The 24,992-nt window shown below is 39.4% G+C and overlaps 2 protein-coding genes and 1 long non-coding RNA gene across 4 annotated transcripts in view; 2 read left to right on the plus strand and 1 right to left on the minus strand.

Moving 5' to 3' along the window:
* The first annotated feature begins 238 nt into the window (after positions 1-238).
* On the plus strand, positions 239-17,707 carry scml4 (Scm polycomb group protein like 4). Its single transcript, XM_037751550.1, has 7 exons — positions 239-439; positions 5,629-5,905; positions 10,175-10,395; positions 12,477-12,606; positions 14,427-14,639; positions 16,760-16,905; positions 17,562-17,707. Exons 2-7 carry the CDS (start codon positions 5,668-5,670, stop codon positions 17,685-17,687), a joined length of 1,074 nt encoding a protein of 357 aa, XP_037607478.1. The 5' UTR covers positions 239-439; positions 5,629-5,667; the 3' UTR covers positions 17,688-17,707.
* A 3,821-nt stretch (positions 17,708-21,528) lies between these two features.
* LOC119477511 (mitoregulin-like) lies at positions 21,529-22,670 on the plus strand. Its single transcript, XM_037751613.1, has 2 exons — positions 21,529-21,782; positions 22,342-22,670. Exon 1 carries the CDS (start codon positions 21,609-21,611, stop codon positions 21,777-21,779), a length of 171 nt encoding a protein of 56 aa, XP_037607541.1. The 5' UTR covers positions 21,529-21,608; the 3' UTR covers positions 21,780-21,782; positions 22,342-22,670.
* A 1-nt stretch (position 22,671) lies between these two features.
* The window catches only part of LOC119477513, an 88,824-nt gene continuing 86,503 nt past the window's right edge, over positions 22,672-24,992 (minus strand). For both annotated transcript variants that reach the window (XR_005204248.1, XR_005204249.1), the window contains one exon: positions 22,672-22,798. This is a non-coding gene — a long non-coding RNA (uncharacterized LOC119477513). The remainder of the gene's footprint in view (positions 22,799-24,992) is intronic.

Consider the following 24,992-nt stretch of genomic DNA (forward strand, 5'->3'; position numbering starts at 1 on the left):
TGCTCCTGTTTTATTTATGCTGTCTATCTCTCCTCTCTGTCTGTGTGAACCAGCAGCAGGTAAATGAGATGCAGCTTTAACGCCGGATAGGCAAATCATCATCATCCTCCTCACCGACACCAGCAACGATTCAGTCTCACGTTTCCCTCCAACTTGCGGACAGCGTCGAGGAAGGTCAAAACTGCGACTCTCCAGCCTCTCCAGCCCGCCGCGGTGCTCGCTCGCTCGCTCGCTTCCTTCCCCGCTGCAGGAGGGGTGGAACCCGGACTGATCCGAGAGCCGAGAGTTCCCGGTGCTCCTGCAGCCGCTTCTGCTGCTCCATGCGCCGGCTGAGCGTCTGCGCGCTGCAGGCAGCCTGCTGCTGCTGCTGCTGCTGCTGCTCTGGAGGAGAGATGATGGATCCATCCCGCCGTTGAATCGACTCCATCGAGATATATAGGTAATGATATGAAGCACACACTCTGTCATAAAACTTAAAGGCATTTCTTATGTTAACATTTTGTAAGATGATTGTAAAATAAAATAATGTAAAAAATAGTAATATATTTTTGAAGTCTTCAATAAACACTCACAGAATTGTATAGAAATAGCCTAATTATAGAGATGTTGCCTGCTATAATGTCATTATGTTACTTCAGATTCCTATTAGAGGACTTAATATAGGCCTATATTCAATTTCCATCAGAAATGATACTAAACTCATCTTTGATTTCACATCCTGTAAGTAGACCTATTTTATTATTGTCATGGCAAAAATATTATTTTTTTTCTCATGACACACCCCAAAAAGTTGATTGCATATGCTGCATGCCATTGTTTATCCCCATTTGCCTAAAGTCAGTTATACACACACAGCCTGTTTTTCAGATAGCAGTGGGTTCACATTAAATATTCTGACAGTTAACCGTTGACCCTCTCCACCCCCCCATCAGACCAGACAGAATTTGCTTGAGGCCACAATACAAACATGCAGTAGTGGTGGTGTGAATGCAAATAGTAAAGAGACCACTGCAACCGCTTCTCCCTCTTCTTTCATCTCAGCAGGAGCAAAAAATGTGCCAAAATATGCCCCACTGAAAATAAAAGTTTAATAATTGATTGCACTTTTTGGAGAAAAGGACTGCATTTCCACACAAAGAAATAGTCCGTGCAGACAACATGCACACCTTTGCACAGTGGGTGTTAGTGTGATTTTTTTTGTGTACCATGATCTCCAAATATTTCACTATCCACAAACATGTATTTGTGTTGTGTAAAGTCACATCCACAAAAATACAGGGCGATTTGCAAATACGCATAACTTACTCTGTAAATACGTATTTTAAGGTTTACATGTAAAGTGATATCTACACATTTGTGCATCTATTTCACATGTGCAGATCGCTTCCTGTGGATTTATGGGCCACATGACATTTGTAACTTTCCTCCTGTTTGTTTACAGAATTTTGTCCGATTGGTACCGTAGCAGATCTGTAGATAATAGTTATAATCCACAGAAGACAATTCACAAATATGCAACGTGATCTGCAAGTATTTCACTACCCACAAACGTGGGTCCATAAAAACCAAGGCCTGAAATCAAAGTTATATCATGGACGAAGTTTGCGATCCGTCATTTCAGCTACCAAGTCCAGATGGCGCTGCACATGTCTGCAGTCGTGGGGTCAAACTGAATGACTTAATAGCTTATTTCTAATGAAGTACTCTTGAAACAACAAGAATTACAGAATAGCCTTCAGTTGTTGCTGTTGTGACACAAACGCAGAGACATTGAACAGTTTGTTTTGAGCCTCGTTCCTCTTCGCAAGTTTGAGAAAGCTTTTTAATAAAGAAAAGACGGTCAGCGCTGAATTGCAGAGGGAAATATATGGGTGGCACATTATTGCTCCTTTCACAGTGACTGTATAAAACTAAGAGAAGAGGCTTTCACACCTAACACACAGGCATAGCGTTGCGTAGATGAAGGTCAGTGTTCACAACGAGGAAGCAGATGCACCTCTCATAAACAGCAGCGTGACTGAAAGCAGAATGCTGGATGATTTTTTGTCAGGTTTTTTTGCCCAAAATTCCACTTTTGACCCCAAATACATCGTACAAGGAGCATAACGTTCTGACATTGTGGCAGACAGGAGGTGACATTTAATGCCAAATCTGAATGCAATGACTACAATGATTACTCAATTAATCAAATTAGGCAATCAACAACAGCATAGTCTGCAATAATCTTAATAATTAATCGTTTCAGCCATGTTTTTAAACAAAGAAATTCCACAAATTCACTACCTGCAGCTTCTCAAATTGGAGCTATGATTATAAATTGAATATTTTTGTGTTTTGAACTGATGATCGGACAAAGATTCTGTCAACTTAAGCCCTGCTTAATAAATAAAATAATTGTCAGAGTAATTAATAATGAAGATAATTATAAAATAATTATATATTAAATAACTTACACTGCGATCATACCAGGACTTAATTGGCCAAAGGGTCACATGTAAGTATTGCAAATGCCAGATTTGAGAATGTGCTCTGTTAACTTATATATAATGTATAATTAATCTCGCCAGTAAATCAATCTATTAAAACCATTATTCCAAAATTTTATATAATAGTAATATTTAATATGCGCTCTACTTTGCACAAAATATACACTTTATCTCAATTCTACCTTGGAAATATTCATGTAAGTTGTATTATGTAGGTCATTCTAGCAAAGCCATCAGACCGAGTTTCTCTCAGTCCACTCAGGCATTTTCTCCATCACTGCTTGTGTCTTCCACAGCTTATGGGACCGAACAGCAGCTGTGTGTGTACGTATGTGTGTGTGTGTGTGTGTGTGTGTGTGTGTGAATGCGTGTGTGTGTCCGTTAGTGTTTGATTTTGTTAAAGAAATCTCTCCAACAGCTTCTCTCCTGGCGAGGCTCCAAGCCACAAGTGTTTTGGCAGAGTGGCAAGATAAAGTAGTTTTTTTGCTCTCATGGGACTCAGAGCCTTTAGATGGAGACAGAAGCATTCCCCCGTGTGTGTGTGTGTGTGTGTGTGTGTGTGTGTGTGCATGCATGTGTGCGTGCGAGCATGTGGGTTGCGCTCTGTTTCATCAACTTTTTTTCAATCTGGTTGTTTCACGGTGCTACAGATAGCAGCTATGTGTGTGCGTGTGTGTGTGTGTGTGTGTGTGTGAGGAACCATCTCCTTTCATGTTTTTTTAGGATGCCTGTTTGATGTTTCTGATTTTTCTTGGTAAATATGAAATATTGGGGTTGAGGGCAGATTTTTATCACCTCCAACCTGATCGAAGCTGACAGTTCAGCTCTCAAAAAATGTTTTATCTGCTTCTTCTTCTGATTTCTTTTTTCATATTTCTCCTTTTTCGCAAACAAACAAAAAACCTTTCAATGGATGGAGTGCTTTTTTTGTGTAGGGAATTTGTCGATTCGGTAAAAGTAGCCTACTGTTGAAACATTTTGCCCTTTTTCTTTTCCCCAGCAGTTTTCTTTATCTCATCTTAAAGGAACAGTGTCTAACATTTCGGGGGATCTATTAGCAGAAATGGAATATGATATTCATAACTATGTTTTCATTAGTGTACAATCACCTGAAACTAAGAATCACTGTGTTTTTGTTAGCTTAGAATGAGCCCTTCATATCTACATAGGGAGTAGCTCCTCTTCACGGAGTCTGCAATGTTGTTCCGCCATGTTTCTACAGTAGCCCAGAATAGACAAACCAAACACTGACTCTAGAGAGAGCCTTTCACGTTTGTACGTTACCTGAAGGCCACCGTAGTTCTCCGACACGCTCGTGAAACTGCAGTAATGTGAGCCGCGGAGTGCAAAACCATGGTACAGCCATCTGCCGTCTGACTTCCGTTGCTCCTAAAGTGGTGTTATTATGATAAAGATGGCCTCTGGGTGAGGAGAACGGCGTTACCACGTTTTTTTTGCGCTCGGCGGATCACGTTACCGCAGACTTGTAAAGGGAGGAGTGAGGGGAGGGGTACTCAGTTGGTTGCAATCTGCAACCACACCACTAGATGCCGCCAAGTCCTACACACTGTACCTTTTAATTCCTATATCTTCTCATTCTGTCCTATGTAGGATGGTTCTAAATTAGGGATTACAATCACTGTTTTTAACTGGGTAGCTTTTAGTGTGCTTTTTGAGTTTTTTGAGTATTTTTTAGCCACATGAGCGGCGTGGTTATGAAAACGGTATTCTAGGTCTGTCTGACGTTTGGTTGGTATTAAGTTGGTCCACCACTTTGTTGCCAGACTGAAATGTCTCAACAGCTGTAGGACATTTTGTGCAACCAGTCGTAATCCCCAGGTGATCCTGACTTTGATGATCTCCTGGCTTTTCCTCTAGTGCCACCATGAAATTGACATTTTTGTTTTTTAGTCAACAACTATTGGATGGATTGCCATTGAATTTGGAACAGACATTCATGGTGCCCAGAGGATGAAACCTAAAAACCTTGGTGATCCCCCGACATTTCCTCTTACACCATCATCGGGTCAATGTGTCCAAAATACCTGCAAAACTAATGACATTCCCATCAGCCTCAGCTGCACTTTGTTTACAGCTAATTGGCTAATGTTGACACGCTAAACCATGATGGTTAACATGTTAATACATAATATCTGATTACAGTTTAAATCAATTATTTAGTCATATTTTATGGCCCTCCTTCCATCCCTGTCAAATTGTATTCGCTGATAATCCACAAATCTTTGGAATGAAGCAGTCTTTGTTTAAACCATACTGTGCTCTGTATATACTTAGTTTTTGTGAAGAGACAGAATTCTTTAGAAGTCATGTTGTCTAATGGTGCAACCCAACATCTAACCACTAAGTAGGCAAAATAAGCTATAAAATTGCACACATTATATGCCGTAAGCTTGATCGTGGTAAATAAAGCCCTGGGTATCCTCTCCAACGGTAATTACTGCAGGACTAACAACCACCAAACAGAAAATAAGAACTGCTTGCAGATCAGGGTAATGGGTGATAATGTGAACATTTCCATCAGCTTCACAAAGTTCCACAGCTCCCCTCGTTGCCCTCTTCCCCTCTTCTCTTTGTTCCATCCAATACAGAGGAGACTGAGAGCTTACTTAGTTAACGTTAATCAGTAAATCCAGCACCCCGGAGGCCAAATTGCATTCACTTTAAAGCACAATAGACACATTGTCCCCGATGCTTTTGTCATTAGCAAAGTCATATTCTCTCATTTGCCACCAGTTTATTTCTTTGACCTCTCAACACACACTGGTGTAATTACACCAACCGCCTTCCCACTTTCTTTTTTCTCCTTTAATGCTCTTTCCACTCTCCCCGTCTCTTCCTTTCAATCTCCATCTTTCCTTCAGTCTGCCTGCTGTTTGACGTTTCTACACTCATTTTTGTCTGATTGAAGGGTCTGAAATTAATTTGTCGAGGACACGATTAATGATGAGAAATGGAATATTGCAGCACTTCATCACTTCAGCACTTCATCGTGTGCAAAGGGTGATTAGTACAATTCCGATTCGTTAAAAAATGAACTGTGAATACATTCACATTTGACAGCAGGCCAACCAGTCCAACATTGGATGTACTGTATATTGTTGTTTCTGACTGTTTTCTCCAGTGTGATGTATCTCGCCTCTCCCTGGCGGGCTGCGAGGGCATGAGACTGCGAGGCACGCGAGATCTCAACCCTGACTCCTACCTGGAACTATCCCCTCCTCCTCCTCGTCCTGTTGCGTGGTTACCTGGCGTTCTCAGCAAGGGTGTACGCCTTCGTCTGCGCTTGGATCGCCGTGACAACCGGGGGCGGGGCTGCTGGCAGCTGGTGGACTCGGAGGCGGAGTCAGAGCCAGTTGGGCGGAGGCTGAGGAGCCAGGCCCCCGAAACCTGCGCTCAAAGTAAGAATTGATTCTTAAAAAAGCACTTTATTTTGAAGGGGTGATTTGGCCAGACTGCCAGTATCCGCTGGAATGTAGTTGGTATGGTGTTTCAGTTTAACATCAGTGGTGGAAGAAGTATTCACAATGTAAAAATACAACATACAAAAATGTATCTTAGCTATATATGTTATATTATTTTAAATGACATTACTGGGAGATTATTACAGATGCATTTTAAAGCAGCCCGTTCACACAAAAAGGTGTATGAATGCCACGATAATTCTCAAGGCATTTACCATGCAATAAGAGCACCTTTCTTGCTTGTGGCGCGTCAGTTGTACGCCATGTAGTCTGCACTGACTGCAATGTAAACGCATCCACGTAAATATACTACGCTCAGGGCTAGTGACATAGAATAAAAAGCGGGCCGGTGGGGAGGTGGATGGGTCCAAAAAACACAGGACTTTTAACCAGGAGACCGGTGTTTTGGTTTGTAAGTTACGTTAGTGTTTTTTACATGTTTTCTGTACTTATGTTACGTTGTTTCCGTACGCATTTCACTTAGTTTACATACTTATTTTAAGCCCAACCATGACGTTTTCCCTAAACCTAACTGCTGTCAGAAAAATGCAGTGGAGTAAAAAGTACAGAAATGAATTTATACGTCCACTACTTGAAAGTGTAAAGCAGTGGAAATGCCAAAAAAAAAAAAATGACATACAGTACTTTAGTAAATGTACTTAGTTACTTTCCACCACTGTTTAACATCATTAAAGGGAAACAGACCAGCTCAAGAAGTTGTTTTCAAATGTGTCTGTCTATTAAGACGTGTGTGTGTGTGTGTGTGTGTGTGTGTGTGTGTGTGCGTGTGCGTGCGTGTGCGTGTGCGTGTGTGTGTGTGTGAGAAAGAGAGAGAGAGAGAGAGAGAGAAGAAAGCATTTAGATATTCCTGGATGTGATTCATTAAATTCTCTCATTTTTCCCACCCTGACCTATAGCTGATGAAAAGAGCAATCCTCTCCACCTTCCCTTTCTGTTGGAGTGTGTTGTGTTATGAAGGAGCTCAGTGGAGATAAGGAGGAGCAGTGTGTGTGTGTGTGTGTGTGTGTGTGTGTGTGTGTTTGCTTGCCTTATTTAATACACACATCGTTGTTTATGCGTCTATTTATTCCCACATTATCACATGACTCTGGCGCAGGATCCGATTTCACCGTCTGTTACCATGGCGACGCCCTGCCTGAGCTGTAAATAAATTCAAGGGGTTTGTTACATTGATTAGAGAGAACACACACACACACACACACACACACACTAAATCTATTCCAGACAACCAGGCGAGGCTATATAGTTTCTAGTTAAAATGCAATTATTTTATGCATGCATTTTTGTGTGTGTGTGTGAGACAGTGTTTGTTTATATGCGCGTAGGTGTGCAGTTTAGTGAAGCATTAGCATAATTCACTTCATTGCAGTTTCCCCTCCGCATAAGTGAAAACAGATACAAATCTCCGTCCCCTGAAGCCGGTGATTAAGTTATGCTAATCATTGCTGATCATTGCTGCATTACTTTGGCCATAACAGTGAGCTCCAGCAGCTTTCAAATGCCTTTCCTCTAACACTCAGCTCCCCAAAAAGGAGACAATATCCCCTAGTCGGAAAATGAAATTGGGCGTAGGGGTTCACCGATCCCTTAATTGCTTAATTAGCCATAAACAAATGGGGCTGCGTTCCCAAATGTATTGTGTTAGGGTGCAGTGGTGCAAATCTGTCCCCTCGCCTGTAAAAAAAAACTGGTGTTGCTGCCTCACATTGTCAGCCAGTGTTAATGGGCTTCCCCCCCCCTCGTATCCAATTCTTTTAAAGTAAAAGATGATTATCTGTTCTCTCTCAGTCTGTCTCTGTCTGTAATGTGATGCGCTGTAATGGGACAGGACTGATTGAGGAGGGACATCAGGATTAATCTCACTGTGTAATTACTTTTATGATTTATGGGTCCCTTCCTTCACACACACACATGGGCCTCCTATACCATCATGGTCAATGTGTGTGCCAGCACTCCGTATCATACAGCCTCATTGTCCTGACCTTGCTGTTTATTTCCCCCTTTTTTTTATTATTATCACGTATGGGTTTCAAGTAATGAAACGCTGCAATTTGTCCGGCCCTGTCACATTTCGGTGTTAAAACAGCTCGTGAGCGACCGCTTTACAGCCGACTCCTGACAAATCTCTTTACACGCTGGCAAGCGGCTCTGCGTGCGAGCGAGGGCACGCCGGCGTTTGATCCTCCCCGCGAAAGGTTAACCTGATTTTGATTGAGCGTTAAAAAACCCACCAGCGTGGCTTCTTTGACCGCGAACGGGAATCGGCACAGCAACCCTGAGCGTAGCTAATCGATAATGTGGTTTTGAAGGGGGGGGAAAAAACCTGAGTTGTGCTCTACACTTGTAAACTATGAAGAGCGAAATAAACCCTCTGGAGACTGCTTTTTCTTTTTAATACCAGCACCTTAGCGGGTAAAGCACGCTCAACCTTGCCTTTGGCTGGTCTTTTTTTCTTTCCATGTTGTTTATTATAGACAAAAACAAAAAAGCAGCATACATGGCCTGACATAAAGGCAGAGGAAGTCTATAAATAAAAGGAAGGCTGTGAGCTTTGACAGCAATATGATCTTTTATCACAAACAAAAGCAGGGGAGTAATCCTGCGGGGATGCTGCTGCTGCTGGAACCTTTTGATGTTTACAGAGAAATTGATCTCTTCACCTGAAAGCCACTGACTGTGTAAGAAAAGTTCAAGCATTTATGACGGATTCAAATATGTAATTTATTAGGGATTTTGCTACAATGTTTGGACATTAAAACATGCTGCCTGTGCAGAAATTTTCTCCAGAAATAATTTGAGGACAGATTACAGTTTGTAACCCGAACGCTTGTAGCACAAAACACTGCACAGCGTGAATCCCTTGTCGCCCGCTCTGAGCTTTTTGAACACAGAAAAGAGAAACCCTGAGCTGTGGCAACTGTAATTACATTACAGTCCCCCCCCCACACACACACACACACACACACACACACACGCAGACATCGTTTTGAGCTCAGCACGTCTGCCGGCTGCCGCGGGATGTTAGAGGCGTGTTGCTATGACGACTGAAAGGGGACACAGAGGAAGGGGGTTAGGGTAGAAGGGGAAGAGGAGGAGGGGGTTGTTTTGGAGGAAGGTGGTTGGAGATTGAGGATGAGAGAGAGAGAGAGAGAGAGAGAGAGAGAGAGAGACACACACACAGAGTTGCCGGTTTCTTGACAGTGTGTAGCAGCAGCAGAGAACAGCAGAGGCAGGCTGTGGGAGATCCATCAGGGGATTATTCACAAACCTGCTGCTGGAGCGGAGCGTCACACAGACAAGTGATTACCAAGACGGCTGTGTGCATGGTAGGCAATCCTCACAATGATCATCTCGTGCTAATTTTGAAGATTTTTTCTATGTGGTTTGGTCTGAGAGGCACCATGCATATTCATGTCTGCTCTGTCTGTTCCTGTTTTTTACCTCTTTTTGCAATGACAACAGTCTCTCTGCACTGAAATCAAGCCGTTTCTGTATCATATTATTTAGCTACCAGAAATAAAAGAATAATATTAGTAGAGCATCAGCCTCTGTAAAAAAAAGAAAAGCGCAATCAGCACAGAGCTTCCGATTCAAAGGCCATTTCAGGTAAGCGATTGTGTTGCATGAATGAAATGATGGAGAGGGGGGATGTATTGTGAAAGTCATGGCCATGTGGATGAATGGTGCCAAGACAAACACTTGAAACACTGCTATGTGTGTGTGTGAATGTGATTGATTGTTTGATCATGTGGGTGTTGTGGGTATATGTGCTTTGCTTTCACTTTCTGTGTTTGTGTGTGTTTATGTGTGTGTGTGTGTGTGTGTGTGTGTGTGTGTGCATGTGCGTGCATACGTGTGTGTGTGTGTGTGTCTTTGTCCCTCTGTGCAGTAATGATATTTATTGCAATCTTTGCAGTTGGAGGGGGGGAGGGGTGTGATGGAGTACAAAGCTGTATGTGGCTTTGTTTCTACTATTTCCTATAGTTACTCTGTGTGTATGTGTATGTGTGTGTGTGTGTGTGAGAGAGAGAGAGAGTGAGTGTGTGTGTGTGAAGGGGGTAGTCTCACATGTTCATCTAAGTTTCCGCTCCAGTTTGGAGCCGAGGCAGTGGTGCGTGCAGTTTAAAGCTGCCACTTCCTGTTATTTTGAATTTACATTTAAAAAATCTTTCCTGTCTCTCTCAGGTCTGATGAGTACCCTGTCTGCCAGCTCAGAGATGCAGACTCCCGCTCTCGGCCCCCAGTTCATAGCGGGGCCCCAGGTCAAGGTACCTGGCAGGAAGCGAGGACGGCCTCCGATCCGTAAACTGGAGTTCCAGAGTCACTACGTAGAGCCTCTGTTGCCTCTGTCGCCTCTGTCGCCTCTCAAGGCCCCAAAGAAGAGAGGCAGGAAACCTGGCTATAAGGTGAGTCAGTCATCGCTTTATTTGAATTATAATAATTTGCTTCTGAAAGAGAGTTAACCAGCACATTTTGTTAACTGTGTGCGACACAGTGCTATATTTTGAAGCTATATCCTGTTTTGCAAACAGACACATTATGAATATATTAAAACCTGCAATGTATACATCCACATTTACATAGCTAGAAACTGTTGATCAGTGGAATAGCGTGAAAGCTGTCGGTAGGAATTAGGGCTGTCAAAGTTAATGCGATAATAACGCGTTAATTATATTATATTTATATTATACAAATTTGTTTTAACGCCACTAATTTCTTTAACGCATTAACGCAACTTGCGATTTTTAGGTGGAGTTGAGTGAAGATACTGGTATCATATGAGACTAAAAACATAAGGAATCCATTGGTACCAACCATGTCATAGTAGCTTGTCACGAAGGAGGTAAATAACGCTCCAAACTTGCGCTTAATTTTGGCGAGGAAAAACTGGGATGGCAATTTTCAAAGGGGTCCCTTGACCTCTGACCTTCAGATATGTGAATGAAAATGGGTTCTATGGGTACCCACGAGTCTCCCCTTTACAGACGTGCTCACTTTATGATAATCACATGCAGTTTGGGGCAAGTCATAGTCAAGTCAGCACACTGACACACTGACAGCTGTTGTTGCATGTTGGGCTGCAGTTTGCCATGTTATGATTTGAGCATATTATTTATGCTAAATGCAGTACCTGTGAGGGTTTCTGGACAATATCTGTCATTGTTTTGTGTTGTTAATTGATTTCCAATAATAAATATATACATACATTTGCATAATGCAGCATATTTGCCCACTCCCATGTTGATAAGAGTATTAAATACTTGACAAATCTCCCTTTAAGGTACATTTTGAACAGATACAAAAAATTGCGATTAATTTGCGATTAATCGTGATTAACTATGGACCATCATGCGATTAATCCCGATTAAATACTTTAATCGATTGACAGCCCTAGTAGTTATATGATTGTCACATACATGCTAGCAGAACAGGACATCCAAACAAATGAGCGACCCACTCATCAAAACATTGCTCCATAGTGCCGCTAGTGGTCAAAAACTCAACTGGGTACCTTTTGTACCAGTATTAGAAATATTGATTTTGCTATAATTCTTGGAGTTGGAATTGGTACTGTTATTGGCATCAACATCATTATAATGGTAATGGGATCGCTATTATTACTCGTGTTGTGCTGATATTTTTAGTGGTTGTACTGTTAAAAATGGAATAGGTTTTAATAGTGCCAGTGCCACCAATGGGTCCAAATTTACACCCTATTTAAACACTTTACGGGATAGTTTGGGTGTTTCGAAGTGTGGTTGTATGAGGTGTATGAGGAGACGGCAGAAAAACGGAACCTAAAAGAAAGGCGCACCTAAAAAAAATTATATCCGTTTAAGTATATGCTATATTTAGAATATTTTTCGACAGCGTACTGAACTGAAAGCGAAACATATCTGCACTGTTTTTGTCATCTGAGCCTGCTGGCTTTTCACTTTCAGTTCAGTTCCCCGTTGAAAAGGAGAAGGAAAGGGCTGTCGAGATAAAGCAGTGAAAATATTCTAAATATAACGTACACTTCAACTGATATTGATTTTTTTAGGTGAGCCTTTCTCTTAGGTGGTTAAATTAAGTTTTTTTGCCGTCCACAGCACTGTAATGCTTTGCTCCAGTGTTGGTACTCCTGTCTGTTTCTTGATGCTCGGGGCACACCAACCGTCATCTACTGTAGCTAATACACCTACTATGGATAAGTACATAATACAACCCATCTTCAAAACACCCAAACTATCCCTTTAAGTGAATGAATATGGCTAAAACTAATGACCAAATTCTCGTTAGCCTCGGCTATATTTGCTACCACAGCACACTGTGGCGCCACCCATTGGCCAAACGTTACATTTGTTTTTGCCCCACTAGCGGTGAGGATCGAAGATTTTTTTTCATTGATCCAACAGTTTTGTTTTCTGATGTTTAATGAGAATTAAACATGAACACCCCATTGATTCATGTGCATATATATTTGTGTGTGTGTGTGTCTGTGTAGCTGAAGCCCAGGATGGTGATGTCCCCACTAGGTAACTCTCCTCCCAGCAGCACACCGGGACCTGAGATGGGCTCCATCCCACAGGACGCTGCTATTGTCCCCCACTCTGCCACACCACAAGTCCTAACAGGTAACACCACACACAGACACACATATTACTCTTTAGAAGCTTTTCTATCCAGTAACTCTCATAAATGATAGAGTGAAACCAGGACATTTAACGGTAAGAGAAGTAAGGGGTTTGATTCAAGTTACAGGGTCTGATTATTTTTTTTTAAAGAGACCTGAAGCCATTCAGTACGAGGAACGGTGTCCTTACATTTTTACACTTATTATACTCTCACAGCTTGACTTGGTGGTGTGACTTTGTGGTATGAAATGCACCCTCCTTTTCCTCTCTTTATTTTTTTATCTTATCTTTTCCATCCGTCTGCTACCCCGCTCTGACTGCGACTTAAATTCAGTGCTAAAATACACACTTGTCAGTGTGGCGTCTTTGTTCTCTAAAATACACAGATGACTTGTTCTCTGTGACAAGATATGCTTTTAGATGTAAACCATTACACTCTCGCTGTGCATGTTGAATCAAAAACTAGTGTCTACGTTGACATGCTTTAAAAATGAGAAATACACGCCTTAAAACATAACTCAAACATGTTATTTCTTATTCCCTTTCAATCTTTGCGTCTAGCTTTCCTTTCCTGCGTATAGGCTCTGGAGAAAATCTGACATTTTTTTAATTCTTCCACAAAAAGAAATACGTTTCACACAGCCATCCTTTCTGTCTCGCTTTCATTTTTTTTCTCTCCTCCCCCCTCCCTCGGTCTGTCCTGCTCTGAATAAGCAAATATTTAAAGGCTGCCTTTAGAGTATTTGAGGTGGGAATGGGAATCTCATGTGTCAAGGACCAACGGTTTGCTCTTTGTTCTTGCAAATCGTGAAAAGTGTTTGATGTCAGACTGTAGACATTCAGAAGCGAAGTGCGCGCGCGCACACACACACACACACACACACACACACACACACACACACACACAGACACAGTATATACACACATTACAAACCAGTGGGCTCCCTGTGGTGCCACCCAAACAGATATGTAAATCATCTTTCTGGTGAAATTGAGAAGCATTTCAAAAATAGTCCCTGTATTGTAGGGATTTTTTTTTAGGATACTGTCTAAGCAGTGTACACTCCCTTTCAAATACGGATCATTTCATATTTATTTTACATTCATTTATTAGAAAATGTATTATTTTGTCATCTTTTATAATATGTACATGGTTTATTTAAGAATATTTGAGATGCTAGGTTGTAAAGATATAAGAAAAATGATGCAAAAGGATAGATATAGAAATATATCTGTATCTAGTATTAACAAGCTTTCTTTTGTAGGATGTGAGGGCAGTTCTGCACTGTGTGTGTGTGCCAGTATATAAGCCTCCAAACTCACATGCGCAGATCTTATCACATAATTGATTTTCCAGAATACAATAAAATACGTTTGACCTTTGTGTGAGCACAAAGTAGAGGCAATTCAGAATCATCTCAGAGGAGTATTTCCATCTTCTAAATCTGTCATCAGGTAAATCCATAACCGCCCAGCCCTGGCATAACCAGCAGGCATCTACATTATTGACAAGCTCAAAAGAGAGCACATTCAGAGGAATTACTGACTACCTTTCAGCTGTTTCACGTCCGTATACAGTTACCGGCTGAAGGGGCTTTTAACACACCTCATTTAACTCAATATTTAAAAGGACATGCAAAAATGTAACTGCTGTTTAATGTAGTACATAAGACTGTAGATGGTGTATTGGTCTGAAAGAAAAAGTAAAATCCTTGAAGTTGATAAAAAACACACAGAATAAGTGAAAACATTGCCGCACTAAAAAAGACTACATTTCCCAGATGGGCATTGATGTAACCTCCTGTCATTCACTCTTCCAGCGGAGACGTCGATGCCTGATGACTTCTTATGTGACCCTCCAGTGGACTCCAAGCGCTACGCTGTCGATCCCAGCGACTCCGCCTTCAATGTCATGACATCACAGTACCCACCAAAGCACGCCTATGGTTACCGGGGCAGCAGTTGCTCTACCCCAATGGGCTTGTGCAGACAAGCATCGAGCCCAGGAAGCTTCCAAGAAGTAAACAGGAATGGTGAGGCTAATGTGTTTTGCAAATTTTTGCTTTATAAGTATATTCTGCTTTTGTTTGCATCTTTTAAACTGCTTTTTTTACCAAGGCCTTTAAAAGGTCCTGTACACTCATAATCCACCTGCACAGGTGTTATCGCTTATTTGACTGATTGGACCTCCTATTAGGACAGTGGAGGTGTTTGTTAATGTGCTTGATTGACATCACTCTTTCTCTAATTGCACCTGTTAAAGTGGGATAACACACATCCATCTTAGCCCCGCCCAACACATGGTGCCTTTAAGTGAAACTCGTGAGCTCGTGTTTACAACATGAGAAGTCGTGTACACGGTATGCTTGGCGTTCAAGTGGTTAAGTCGCGAGAACACTGCTAGGCAACAGCAATATTAACGTTACTGTCGGCGACTAGAAGCCACAGAGGCTAACAATTTAGCAAGCTACCAAGCTGGTAACATAATGCAGTAAATGCAAAGGCATAATGACAGAGGAAAAATATGAGGCCATTGGGAATATCAACATTTACCTCAGAATGATTATAAAATTACGTAGAAAAAAATATATATGACCAAAATTTGAATATATTAACTTATTATGCACCAAAAAATGAACGTGAAAAAATGAAATGGTCGTGAATACCACAAGAGGGGGGCGTTCATATGGACTTTTCTCGTGAACATGGTAATTACGACCCCATTTGAAGGCATCATTTAACTGGAGCTAATCAGTCAGGTTAATTAAAAACACCTGTGTGGGCGTGCAGAGCCTTTCATCTGAGAAAGCCCTAAAACAAACCTGCACTCTTGAATTCTTCATTTTTCCATGAGCAAAATTACATTTTAAAGCAATTTTTAACAATTTAGGTGGAAACTCTCCTAGAATATTAGCATATGTCGTATGACATTCACCCTAAATCTTCAGATAGATCTAACAGTTGTCAAAGGAGCTAGAAATGTCTAGAAGAGCTGTGACTTTGATGATTTCCTTTGTTTGCATGAGTAGAATACTCAGGGTGTCCGCTAGGTCTTACAAAGTATAAAAAAGTCTTAAATTCCATTTTCAGAGGCATTACATTTTGTAGCTTGTTTTCAATACTGTTTGTATATTTGTCCAAAGAGGTTCTATGCAAAATTTTGCATGGATTTAATCACTGTGTAGTTAATTTATGGAATTCTGCTAGATTTTACGTCTCCTGAAAATTCTGACTTATGACTATTTTGTGACGTACTATACTATGACATTTTTTAAGACACTTTTTATGGCATACTATAGGTCTATTATGATTTTTTTTTATGGCAAACTATACTGTTTTTTTTGGGAATATACTCTTTTTTTTTTACATTTTACGACATTTTTATTGTATACTATATCATAATTTTTGATGGCATACTATACTGTGACATTTTTTGGGATATACTCTACTATGAAATTTTATTGCATACTATATTGTGATTTTTTTATGGCATATGTATTATGTTTTTTTTCCATAGCACACTATACTATGGCATTTTTTATGACATACTATATTATGCCATTTTTTATGGCATACTATACTATGACATTTTTGGGGACATATTATGACTTTTTATGACATGCTATATTATGCGTTTTTTTATGATGTACTATACTAGTGTTACTATTCAGGGGCAAGTGGCCTGGGCTATATATGCTATATACGAAAAAGGTCCATAACATACTGACATTGTTTTGACACACGACACTGACACTTAAGTTTTTGTACAAATTAAACAAGCAAGATACGTGTTGATGAGTTGTAGATGCTGATAGGTACAATTTGTTACCTTGAGACAGAGCCAGGCTAGCTGTTTCCCCCTGTTTTCAGTCTTTATGCTAAGCTATGTTTCCTGGCTGTAGCTTCATATTTAAATGATGAGAGTAACTTCACCATGAGAGTATTGATCTTCTCATCTAACTCTCAGCAAGAAAGTGAATAAGAGTACTGTATTTCCACAAAAAATGTTCCTTTAAGCTCTCAATTCATGCTGTGGAATTAATGCCTTGTACGGTGACATATAGGACTGTTAGTGTGTTGTTTATTTGCTTAATTGGATTCCCATTATGTTGATCATCTTCACTCCACCTGTTTCACTGTGCTACCTATATAGCTTACAGTCCGATGCCAGACTCTGGAGAGTGCAAGCGTCCTGCTGGTAAGGACCCGTCCAGCTGGGGTGTCGAGGAGGTCATTTGGTTCATCAAAGATGCTGACCCCCAAGCCCTGGGACCTCACGCTGACACATTCAGGAAGCATGTGAGTCCAGACCACTTCATACTGTAGCCCACGGCTAATGCTAAATATATTGGAACAGAGCTTTACATCCCAGTATGCATTGGGGCGTTAGGCAGGGAACCAGTGGGCAAGCTCCGGGTCTGAAAAGTGAAGCCAATGTGGAAGTGCCATAAACTTACATTCTTTCTAACAGCCAGCAGGGGGCGACTCCTCTGGTTGCAGAAAGAAGTCTGATTGTATAGAAGTCTATGAGAAAATGACCCTACTTCTCTCTTGATTTATTACCTCAGTAAACATTGTAAACATGAGTTTATGGTCTCAGTCACTAGTTTCAAGTCTTCTTCAATACAGCATGATGTTGATTTAGTAAATTATGGTCCCATTTAGAGTCAAATAGACCATAAAGAAGGGTATGCTTTAGGGCGTGGCTACCTTGTGATTGACTGGTCGCTACCACGGCGTTGTCCGGTCTGGGTGTTGTCCGTATTTTAACTTAAAAATCTGTTATGAGACAACTGTAGCAGACATCATTCAGGACATCAACCTGTGGTCCTGAATATAAATCAGCAGATGGGGAAACTAATATTTAAAGTGACCAGGCTTTTCTTATCATAGCCATAAGGCTCTGAAACAACCAGAGCGCTACAGTAGTCTCACGGTTCTGCGATTTGTTTCAGGAGATAGACGGAGACGCTCTGCTCTTGCTGAAAAGTGAGATGATGATGAAGTATCTGGGACTGAAGCTGGGACCTGCACTTAAACTCTGTTACCACATCGACAGGCTTAAACAGAATCGGTCGTGATTCGCTTTGGAGGAGCCAAACCCCCCCCCCCCCATCACCTTTCACTCTCACTAAAACTGTTAACCAGTAAGTACTCTCGCAAAACGCTCTCAACCATCAGCAATACATCATGAACGCCTTTGGCTCCTGACTTTTGTTGACATATTGGACATGTCGACTGTACATATTAAGACTATTTGCAGCTGGAGCAGTTATTTTATTTCCATCATTGTTTACCGGGTATCTGAATGGCTTTAGTTTGTAAATGGTTCGGCTCCACGAAGATGGCAGCTATTGAAATGTGACCTGTCCACTGTTCAGACTGTAACTGACTCTTAACAGCATGAATTTGTGCAGATCTTACCAACACCTCTTATGACCTACAGAGACAGGGGAGCTTAACAAACTTGTATGGTGCTTTACCTCAATATCATATTTAAACTTAAAGAAGTCTTTGTGTTAAGGCACAATTGCTGCTGCAGTTTTAAAAATAATAGTTTTGTTGTAAACTGATGATAATGTTGACCCAGGTATCACTCGACTAGACACAAACTGTAACTAATAAGCAATCTCTCAAACCCTTCAGCAAGTATTAAAACCTTTTGAATCGTTTTGAAATACTAAAACATAAAGAACTGCGTGAGAAACAAGTGATGTATCTCACAATCAAGATAAGCAGAACAAAGGGATTTGCTCACAGCTTTTATTTGTACCATAAACCACAGTGCAGCACAACAGTGTTGCACCAATCAGAGGTGCATAATAATCACGCAGCGCTCATAGTGACAGGAAGGAAAGGAGACGCAATGTTCTCAAACACTGAAGTGGTGTGAGAGAAAAACAACTCGTAGCAATCTCATACATTACAACTTGGTGCTCACTGATAAACCGTTACTGCCACTACAACCACGACACTCAACAATCTAATCGCTCTCCTCCTGCACTTCATCACTATCTCTGTGTGACTTCCAGATAGTGTTAGAGTTTACATACTTCTCATGCAATACCTCTTCAGTCATGTTGAATATAAATGCTTCGGAGTCATGTTTTATTCTGTCAAATGATAAAGCAGTGTTTCATCTCCAAACTGTAAAAAAAAGTGACAGACTATTAAGTGAAATGTCTTGAGCATTAACATTTTTGGCAGCCACAAAGTACAGTTTTGTCATATCAAAATTGTACAAACAACAACTTGTAAACACAGTCACATGCAGTATATGACAAACTTGTACAACTTGTGGTTAAATATGTTTTTCTTACTGTACAGTAGCCTACTTGTTACTCACTTTAATCTTTTGTGTTTTTGCTTAAATTTGTTAAGTTCAGTCAGTGTGCTACACTTATGTGAGTACAGCATGTATAATGTCTAACTATGGATTATGTATTTCATGACTTGTCTTGAGCCCGAGGGAGCTATATGGGCTGCATTAAACTTTCACATTTTAGTTTTCAATTTACCTTTTCCAATCTGATAACTGGATTTCAGTGATTAGCAGGAAATGAGGCAATAGAGTGCTACAAGAATGAGTCCTAAAACCAGGAAATGAGTTAGCATTTTAGCACTTCCGGTTCCCTCGTCTGGAAGTCAGTGGGTTATTTGAATAGGTTTTTAGATGGATGCCTGAAATAAGGTCTGCAGTTAACACAAGCTGAAGAGATTTTAACATTTTGTTCTACGACATAAAATACATCAGTAAATATCCCACTCGTGAATCTTTAAAAAAGGCGGTTTCTAACAAATGGCGAAATGAGACTACTAAATATCATCACGCCGACTCGTCCACATTGTGTGAACTCACGTTCATGAAACCGTGGTGTAGTTCCGTGGTTAGTTTATAGCCTAACGTTAGCTTTTTGCGTCTGGCTATTGCATTCACACTTCAAAAAATCATAAAAGTGATGTTCATTTGTGAAGATTATCTTGCTGAACAAAATGTGTAAGTATCATAAACGTTTGAGCTTATTTTCTGCAATAATCAAAAAGCCAATGGGAAAACCCCATTGGCTTTTTGTCGAGGGAACCCAGGGCGATGCTAACTTCCTGGTTGGCCTACAGAAATACCTCATCCCTGGAGCACTCTATGCTGTTGCACATGAGCTTTTTCCCAAAACTAGAAATTTCCAAAAGTTTTCCACAAATTTTTTATCAGGCTTGTGACCCATATTAAATCAATTTTGACGCCCTAATGACCTTCCTTTTCTTTTTAATATAATGTTTTTTAAAGTATACTTTTTCCAGAGAAAATAAACTTTCTTGTTCAATGAAGTCTGACTCTTTGTTATTATTATTATTATTATTATTAGTAGTAGTAGTAGTAGTGTTAGTATATAAGTTTTATTCATTTATTCTGCATTAAAATAGATAAGTCAATTACGGTAATTGTATTTTAACACTGGACAAGAACCATGAATTCGAGATGCCTTCCGGACCTTTATTTTGAAGAGTCCATTTCAAAATAATGTCTTATATTTATCCATCAAATGAATTTCTAAGACTGAGATTTAATGTTGATCACAATAACTGCAACTTCCGTGAGACTGAGATTGAAACTACTGATCATCTGTTTTTCCACTGTTTATATTCTGCGGCATTCTGGGAAGATTTGCAGGACTGGCTGTCAACCAAAATCCAACTACTTGCTCGTCTCACAAGAGTAAATATTGTGTTTGGTATTAACATGAAGGACATTAAGAGTGACTTGATTTTGAACAATCTGATACTGCTGGCAAATTTTTTTCATCCATGCATCCAAATGGAGGAAAATTAAACCTCTGTTTTCCGTTTTCAAAAAGGACCTTGTGGACAATCATCTCAATGCTTTAAGACTAATGAAAGAACAACATGCAAAGTCTCTCCTCAGAGCTTATGAAGAACTGAACATACAGGTGTAGCTCAAAAAATTTGAATATCGTGAAAAAGTTCAATATTCTTCACCAGTTATTTAAGAAAGTGAAAATTTGATATATTTTTTTTTTATATGCATGTACTGAACTAGGCTGAGAGATACACGGTATTTATACTGTATGAATAGTAATTTACTCAAACTCAAAAGGAAATATTCTAATATTTTGAGATACCCTTTTTCTTTCTGTTTTGAGCTGCAGGCTGTGATTATCGGAATTAAAAGGAAAAAAATGTTTTTTTTTAGTTTTTTAATGTTAGTTTTTCATTTTAGTTTATGTGTAATGAGTCTAGAATATATAAAATGTTCACTTTCTTCAATAACTGGTGAAGAATATTGAACTTTTTCACGATATCCTTATTCTTTGAGCTGCACCTGTATATGATGATGACCCCTAGAGCTATTATGGAAGAGTGCAGTCTTATTATTATTTATTTATTTATGCATTTCTTTTTTTGTTCCTTTAATTATTTTCTACCCTCTCTTTTATTTTTATTATATTATTTTTTTTTATAATTTAAGTTATCTTTCCTATCCAATTGTGCCTTGTATGTTAGAAGTTGTGAGTTTAGATTACAATGCCTTAATGTTTGTAAATTAATTATCTTCAGTAAAAAAAAATATATATATATATATTTGAAGAGTTCGATTATTATATATATTTTTTTTTATAATTTAAGTTATCTTTCCTATCCAATTGTGCCTTGTATGTTAGAAGTTGTGAGTTTAGATTACAATGCCTTAATGTTTGTAAATTAATTATCTTAAGTAAAAAAAAAATATATATATATTTGAAGAGTTCGATTATTATATATATTTTATTTTATAATTTAAGTTATCTTTCCTATCCAATTGTGCCTTGTATGTTAGAAGTATTGAGTTTAGATTACAATGCCTTAATGTTAGAAAATGTGTGCGAGATTCACGTTGCTGTTTCACGCGAGAGTTGAAGCGAGTCACTTCCTGTCTGAGTGTACTAAAGATTCTCGTGCTGCTTACACAAATGTGAGCACCTGTCATCAGCCAGCCAGAGGTGAACATGGCTGAAGTCTCGGAGAGGACACTACAAGTCGCCGTCGTGCTCTCCTTCGCTGCCGGCTTCGTGGCGGGCTGGCAGGCCAACAGGATGAGGAGAAACTTCCTGGACTGGAGGAAGAAAAGGCTGCAAGCTAAACTAGCAGAAACTCAGAAGAAGCTCGACCTGGCTTGAATGGTAAGAGGGTGAAATGTGTCTTGCTCACATTGGGTGTAACATAGTAAGGCCTGTGATTACTTGACTGGTCTGCTGCTTATAGATTAGTAGGGAAATAAACCTAAATATTGTCTAATGTAGCTAGTTTTCCACCTATAGATTAACTGCTGGAGGTCCTATTATGTAACACAAGCTGTTGTCTTAGTCATAAGGGTTAAGGAGTTTGTCTTGTCTTTGTGATCATGCTGCTGCAGCTCTCAATACTTTCATTTCTTTTGAATTTATACCTGCATTTACTCCTGTCATCATGTCCATAGTGCACAGTGTGTAATCATTGTATTATTCTTTATTTATACATCCTATATACCACTTTATAGACTGCACATATGTACATATTACATTTATTTATTGACAGACTGTACACACTATGTATCTTTTATATCTCTATTATTGTTTTTGTAATTTTTGTATACCTTTACCTCTCCTGTGTTTCACTCTGTTTGCTGATGTTGCTGCTTTGACACCTGAATTTCCCTCTGGGGATTAATAAAGGTTCATCTTATCTTATTTTATTTGCCAGGTATATGACTGTCTGGTCCAGGTGAACGCTGGTCTCTCTGTAAAGCTGCTGGATTCTGGATGTTGCTGCACATCTGTCACTGTGGAGAAGGAATCTTCAAGATTACCCACCTGTGTTTTGCACTACCCACACTTTCCTACCACTAAATCAAGACTTGATTATGGAAATACAATCATTACCTATACAGAGCAGCAGATTCTTTTCTGCCCTCAGGAACTGACATGGAAGAAGTTGGGGGATCTGGCTTCAGTGGTTTTTCTCTGTTCCAGCATGTGTCCATTTCTATCTGTTTCATATCTGGTCAAATAAATTATTGTTTTTCATGTTTTGCTATGTTTGTTCATTTTCAAAAGCGTTGTTCCACATTGAGGTTACAGCCTTTAGGGTTAGGTCAGGGGTCAGCAACCTGCAGCTCCGGAGCGTCATGCGGCTTTTTTAGTCCCTCTCCAGTGGCTCCCTGTGGATTTTTAGAAATGGAAACTGTTTTTTGTTTACATTTTCATTTTTATTTATCATTGTTATAGGTCTATGGTACGACAGAGTATTAGGGTTTAAGTTTAGGAGAAAAAAAGTTGTAATATTATGAGAATAACGTCAGTATTATAAAGTAGTAATTTTACAGGTTATTTTCTTTTTTTCTCGTTAAGTTATGTCTTTATTCACGTAATATTGCGACTTTTTTTCTCGTAAAGTTATGACTTTATTCTCTTAATATTACGACTTTATTCTATTAATATTACGACTTTATTCTCGTAATTTTATGACTTTTTTCTCGTAAAATTATGACTTTATTCTCATAATATTACGACTTTTTTCTCATACCATTGTGACTTTATTCTGGAAATCTCAGATGTTTTTTCCCTCAATGTGGCCCTAATACTCCGTAGTACATTTGCACTTTGGCCCTCACTGCATTAGACTTATATACTATATACTTAGACTATAAACTGTGTTACCTTCATCACAATGCTCAAATGTTTTGCAGCTCCAGACAGATTTTTATTTTTTAAATTTTGCCTAAAATGGCTCTTTTGATAGTAAAGGTTGCCGACCCCTGGGTTAGGGGATGCTCATTTGTTGGTGTTTGTCACTTGCATTTTCCTCAAACATGCTGCCACATCCTCACCTTTGGCACACATTTGAGGTGACACAACAGTGACATGGCCAAAAGAGTTTAATGTATGAAATAATGTAAAAAAAAAGGATCATGTCCAGAACTGGTAGTTCACTTTCCTAAATGTCTTGACACTAAGCCTCAAACAGGTAAACACCTTGCATCTCTGCACCCCCACCATTGGTGTGTGAATGTGTGTTTGTGTCAACTTGAGGCGTTCACCTTACATACCAATGCACACACCCACTGTGTGCAATGGGGAATGTGTTGCATTGTAAAGTGCTTTGCACTGCTCCCAGTATATTTGTGCTCCATAACTGCAGTCCATTTACCAAAAAACAACCCAACTTGCAATTAGTTTTGGATACAGATGAGTGTGAACCGGACTGGCTGCTTATTTCAATTGACATTAATATTAAAAGCTCTATTTAGTAAGTTTTGCACTGAGTTGTGGCGCCATCTGCTGGATGAAAGTGAGAATCACAACTTAGATGTCAGCTGTGAAGACCGCAGTTGGTGCTAGATTAAAAACTACATTAACAGATGATTCGCATTATCATTAAAAATCATCTTACTACTATACTATGACTTTTTTTATGGCATACTATACTGACTTATGACATCTTTATGGCATACTTTATGTACATTCTTTGGCTACATTACAAATTCCATACTTTTTCTTTTTACTTTTAGTACATACTGCAGCTGCCCTTACAAAGTACTGTTAAATGCTACGCTACAACTTTTAGGATTTTTTTATGGCCTACTATACTGACATTTTAATGACTTTTTATGGCATACTATACCAGTGGTTCCCAACCTTTTTTCCTTAGGGGACCCTTTTCTATCATTGAGAAAACTGATGATCCCTGACTAAGTTACATATGTTATGGATATTTCATATTATATTGAATGTATAAAATAACAGTACAGAACACCTGATCAATTGTACAATTAACCCAAATAGTGAACGCAATAACTGCAGGAAGTTTGGATGAATATTGCATCAAAGATGAGTTTTCCTGTTATTTGTGGACTTTTAATACAATTGCCTGGATTGTGTGGGTTTTTTTTTGTTGTTTTTTTTCAATCAATCATACTTAATAGGCTTCTTTTTTGACAAATTCTGTGTTTCCCTCTCCCTGACGCTTGGCCATTGTTCTATTAGCTCTTTGGTTGTTTTAACTGCATACTTTTTTAATGCAGGACAGGGCTGTATAGCAAAGAAGGGAGGCTCTGTGAATATAACTTGTGTTCAGGTCTTCACTGTTCCTGTGAGATTTGATTTAAGTTTGTTTTAAATAATAATCCAAACTTTATAAATAACAACTTCATTTGGTTTTCTTCACAGAAATGAATGAAATGCTGAGATATAGGCCAACTTTCCACAAACAATACTATGACTTTTTAAAAAAAATGTAACGTTATGCTATGACTTTTTAATTTTTTTTTCGACAACCAATACTATGACCTTTTTTTCAACATACCATACTATAACTTTTTTTATTTTTTCGACATACTATACTATGACTTTTCA

This window comes from Sebastes umbrosus, chromosome 18 (assembly GCF_015220745.1).
Source record: "Sebastes umbrosus isolate fSebUmb1 chromosome 18, fSebUmb1.pri, whole genome shotgun sequence".
Lineage (NCBI taxonomy): Eukaryota > Metazoa > Chordata > Actinopteri > Perciformes > Sebastidae > Sebastes > Sebastes umbrosus.

Coding starts and splice junctions, on each gene's coding strand:
- scml4 (XM_037751550.1), top strand. CDS start 5,668: ATGAGACTGCGAGGCACGCGAGATCTCAACCCTGACTCCTACCTGGAA. Junction 10,396..12,476: donor GCAGGAAACCTGGCTATAAG/GTGAGTCAGTCA, acceptor GTGTCTGTGTAG/CTGAAGCCCAGGATGGTGAT. Junction 16,906..17,561: donor CTGACACATTCAGGAAGCAT/GTGAGTCCAGAC, acceptor GATTTGTTTCAG/GAGATAGACGGAGACGCTCT.
- LOC119477511 (XM_037751613.1), top strand. CDS start 21,609: ATGGCTGAAGTCTCGGAGAGGACACTACAAGTCGCCGTCGTGCTCTCC.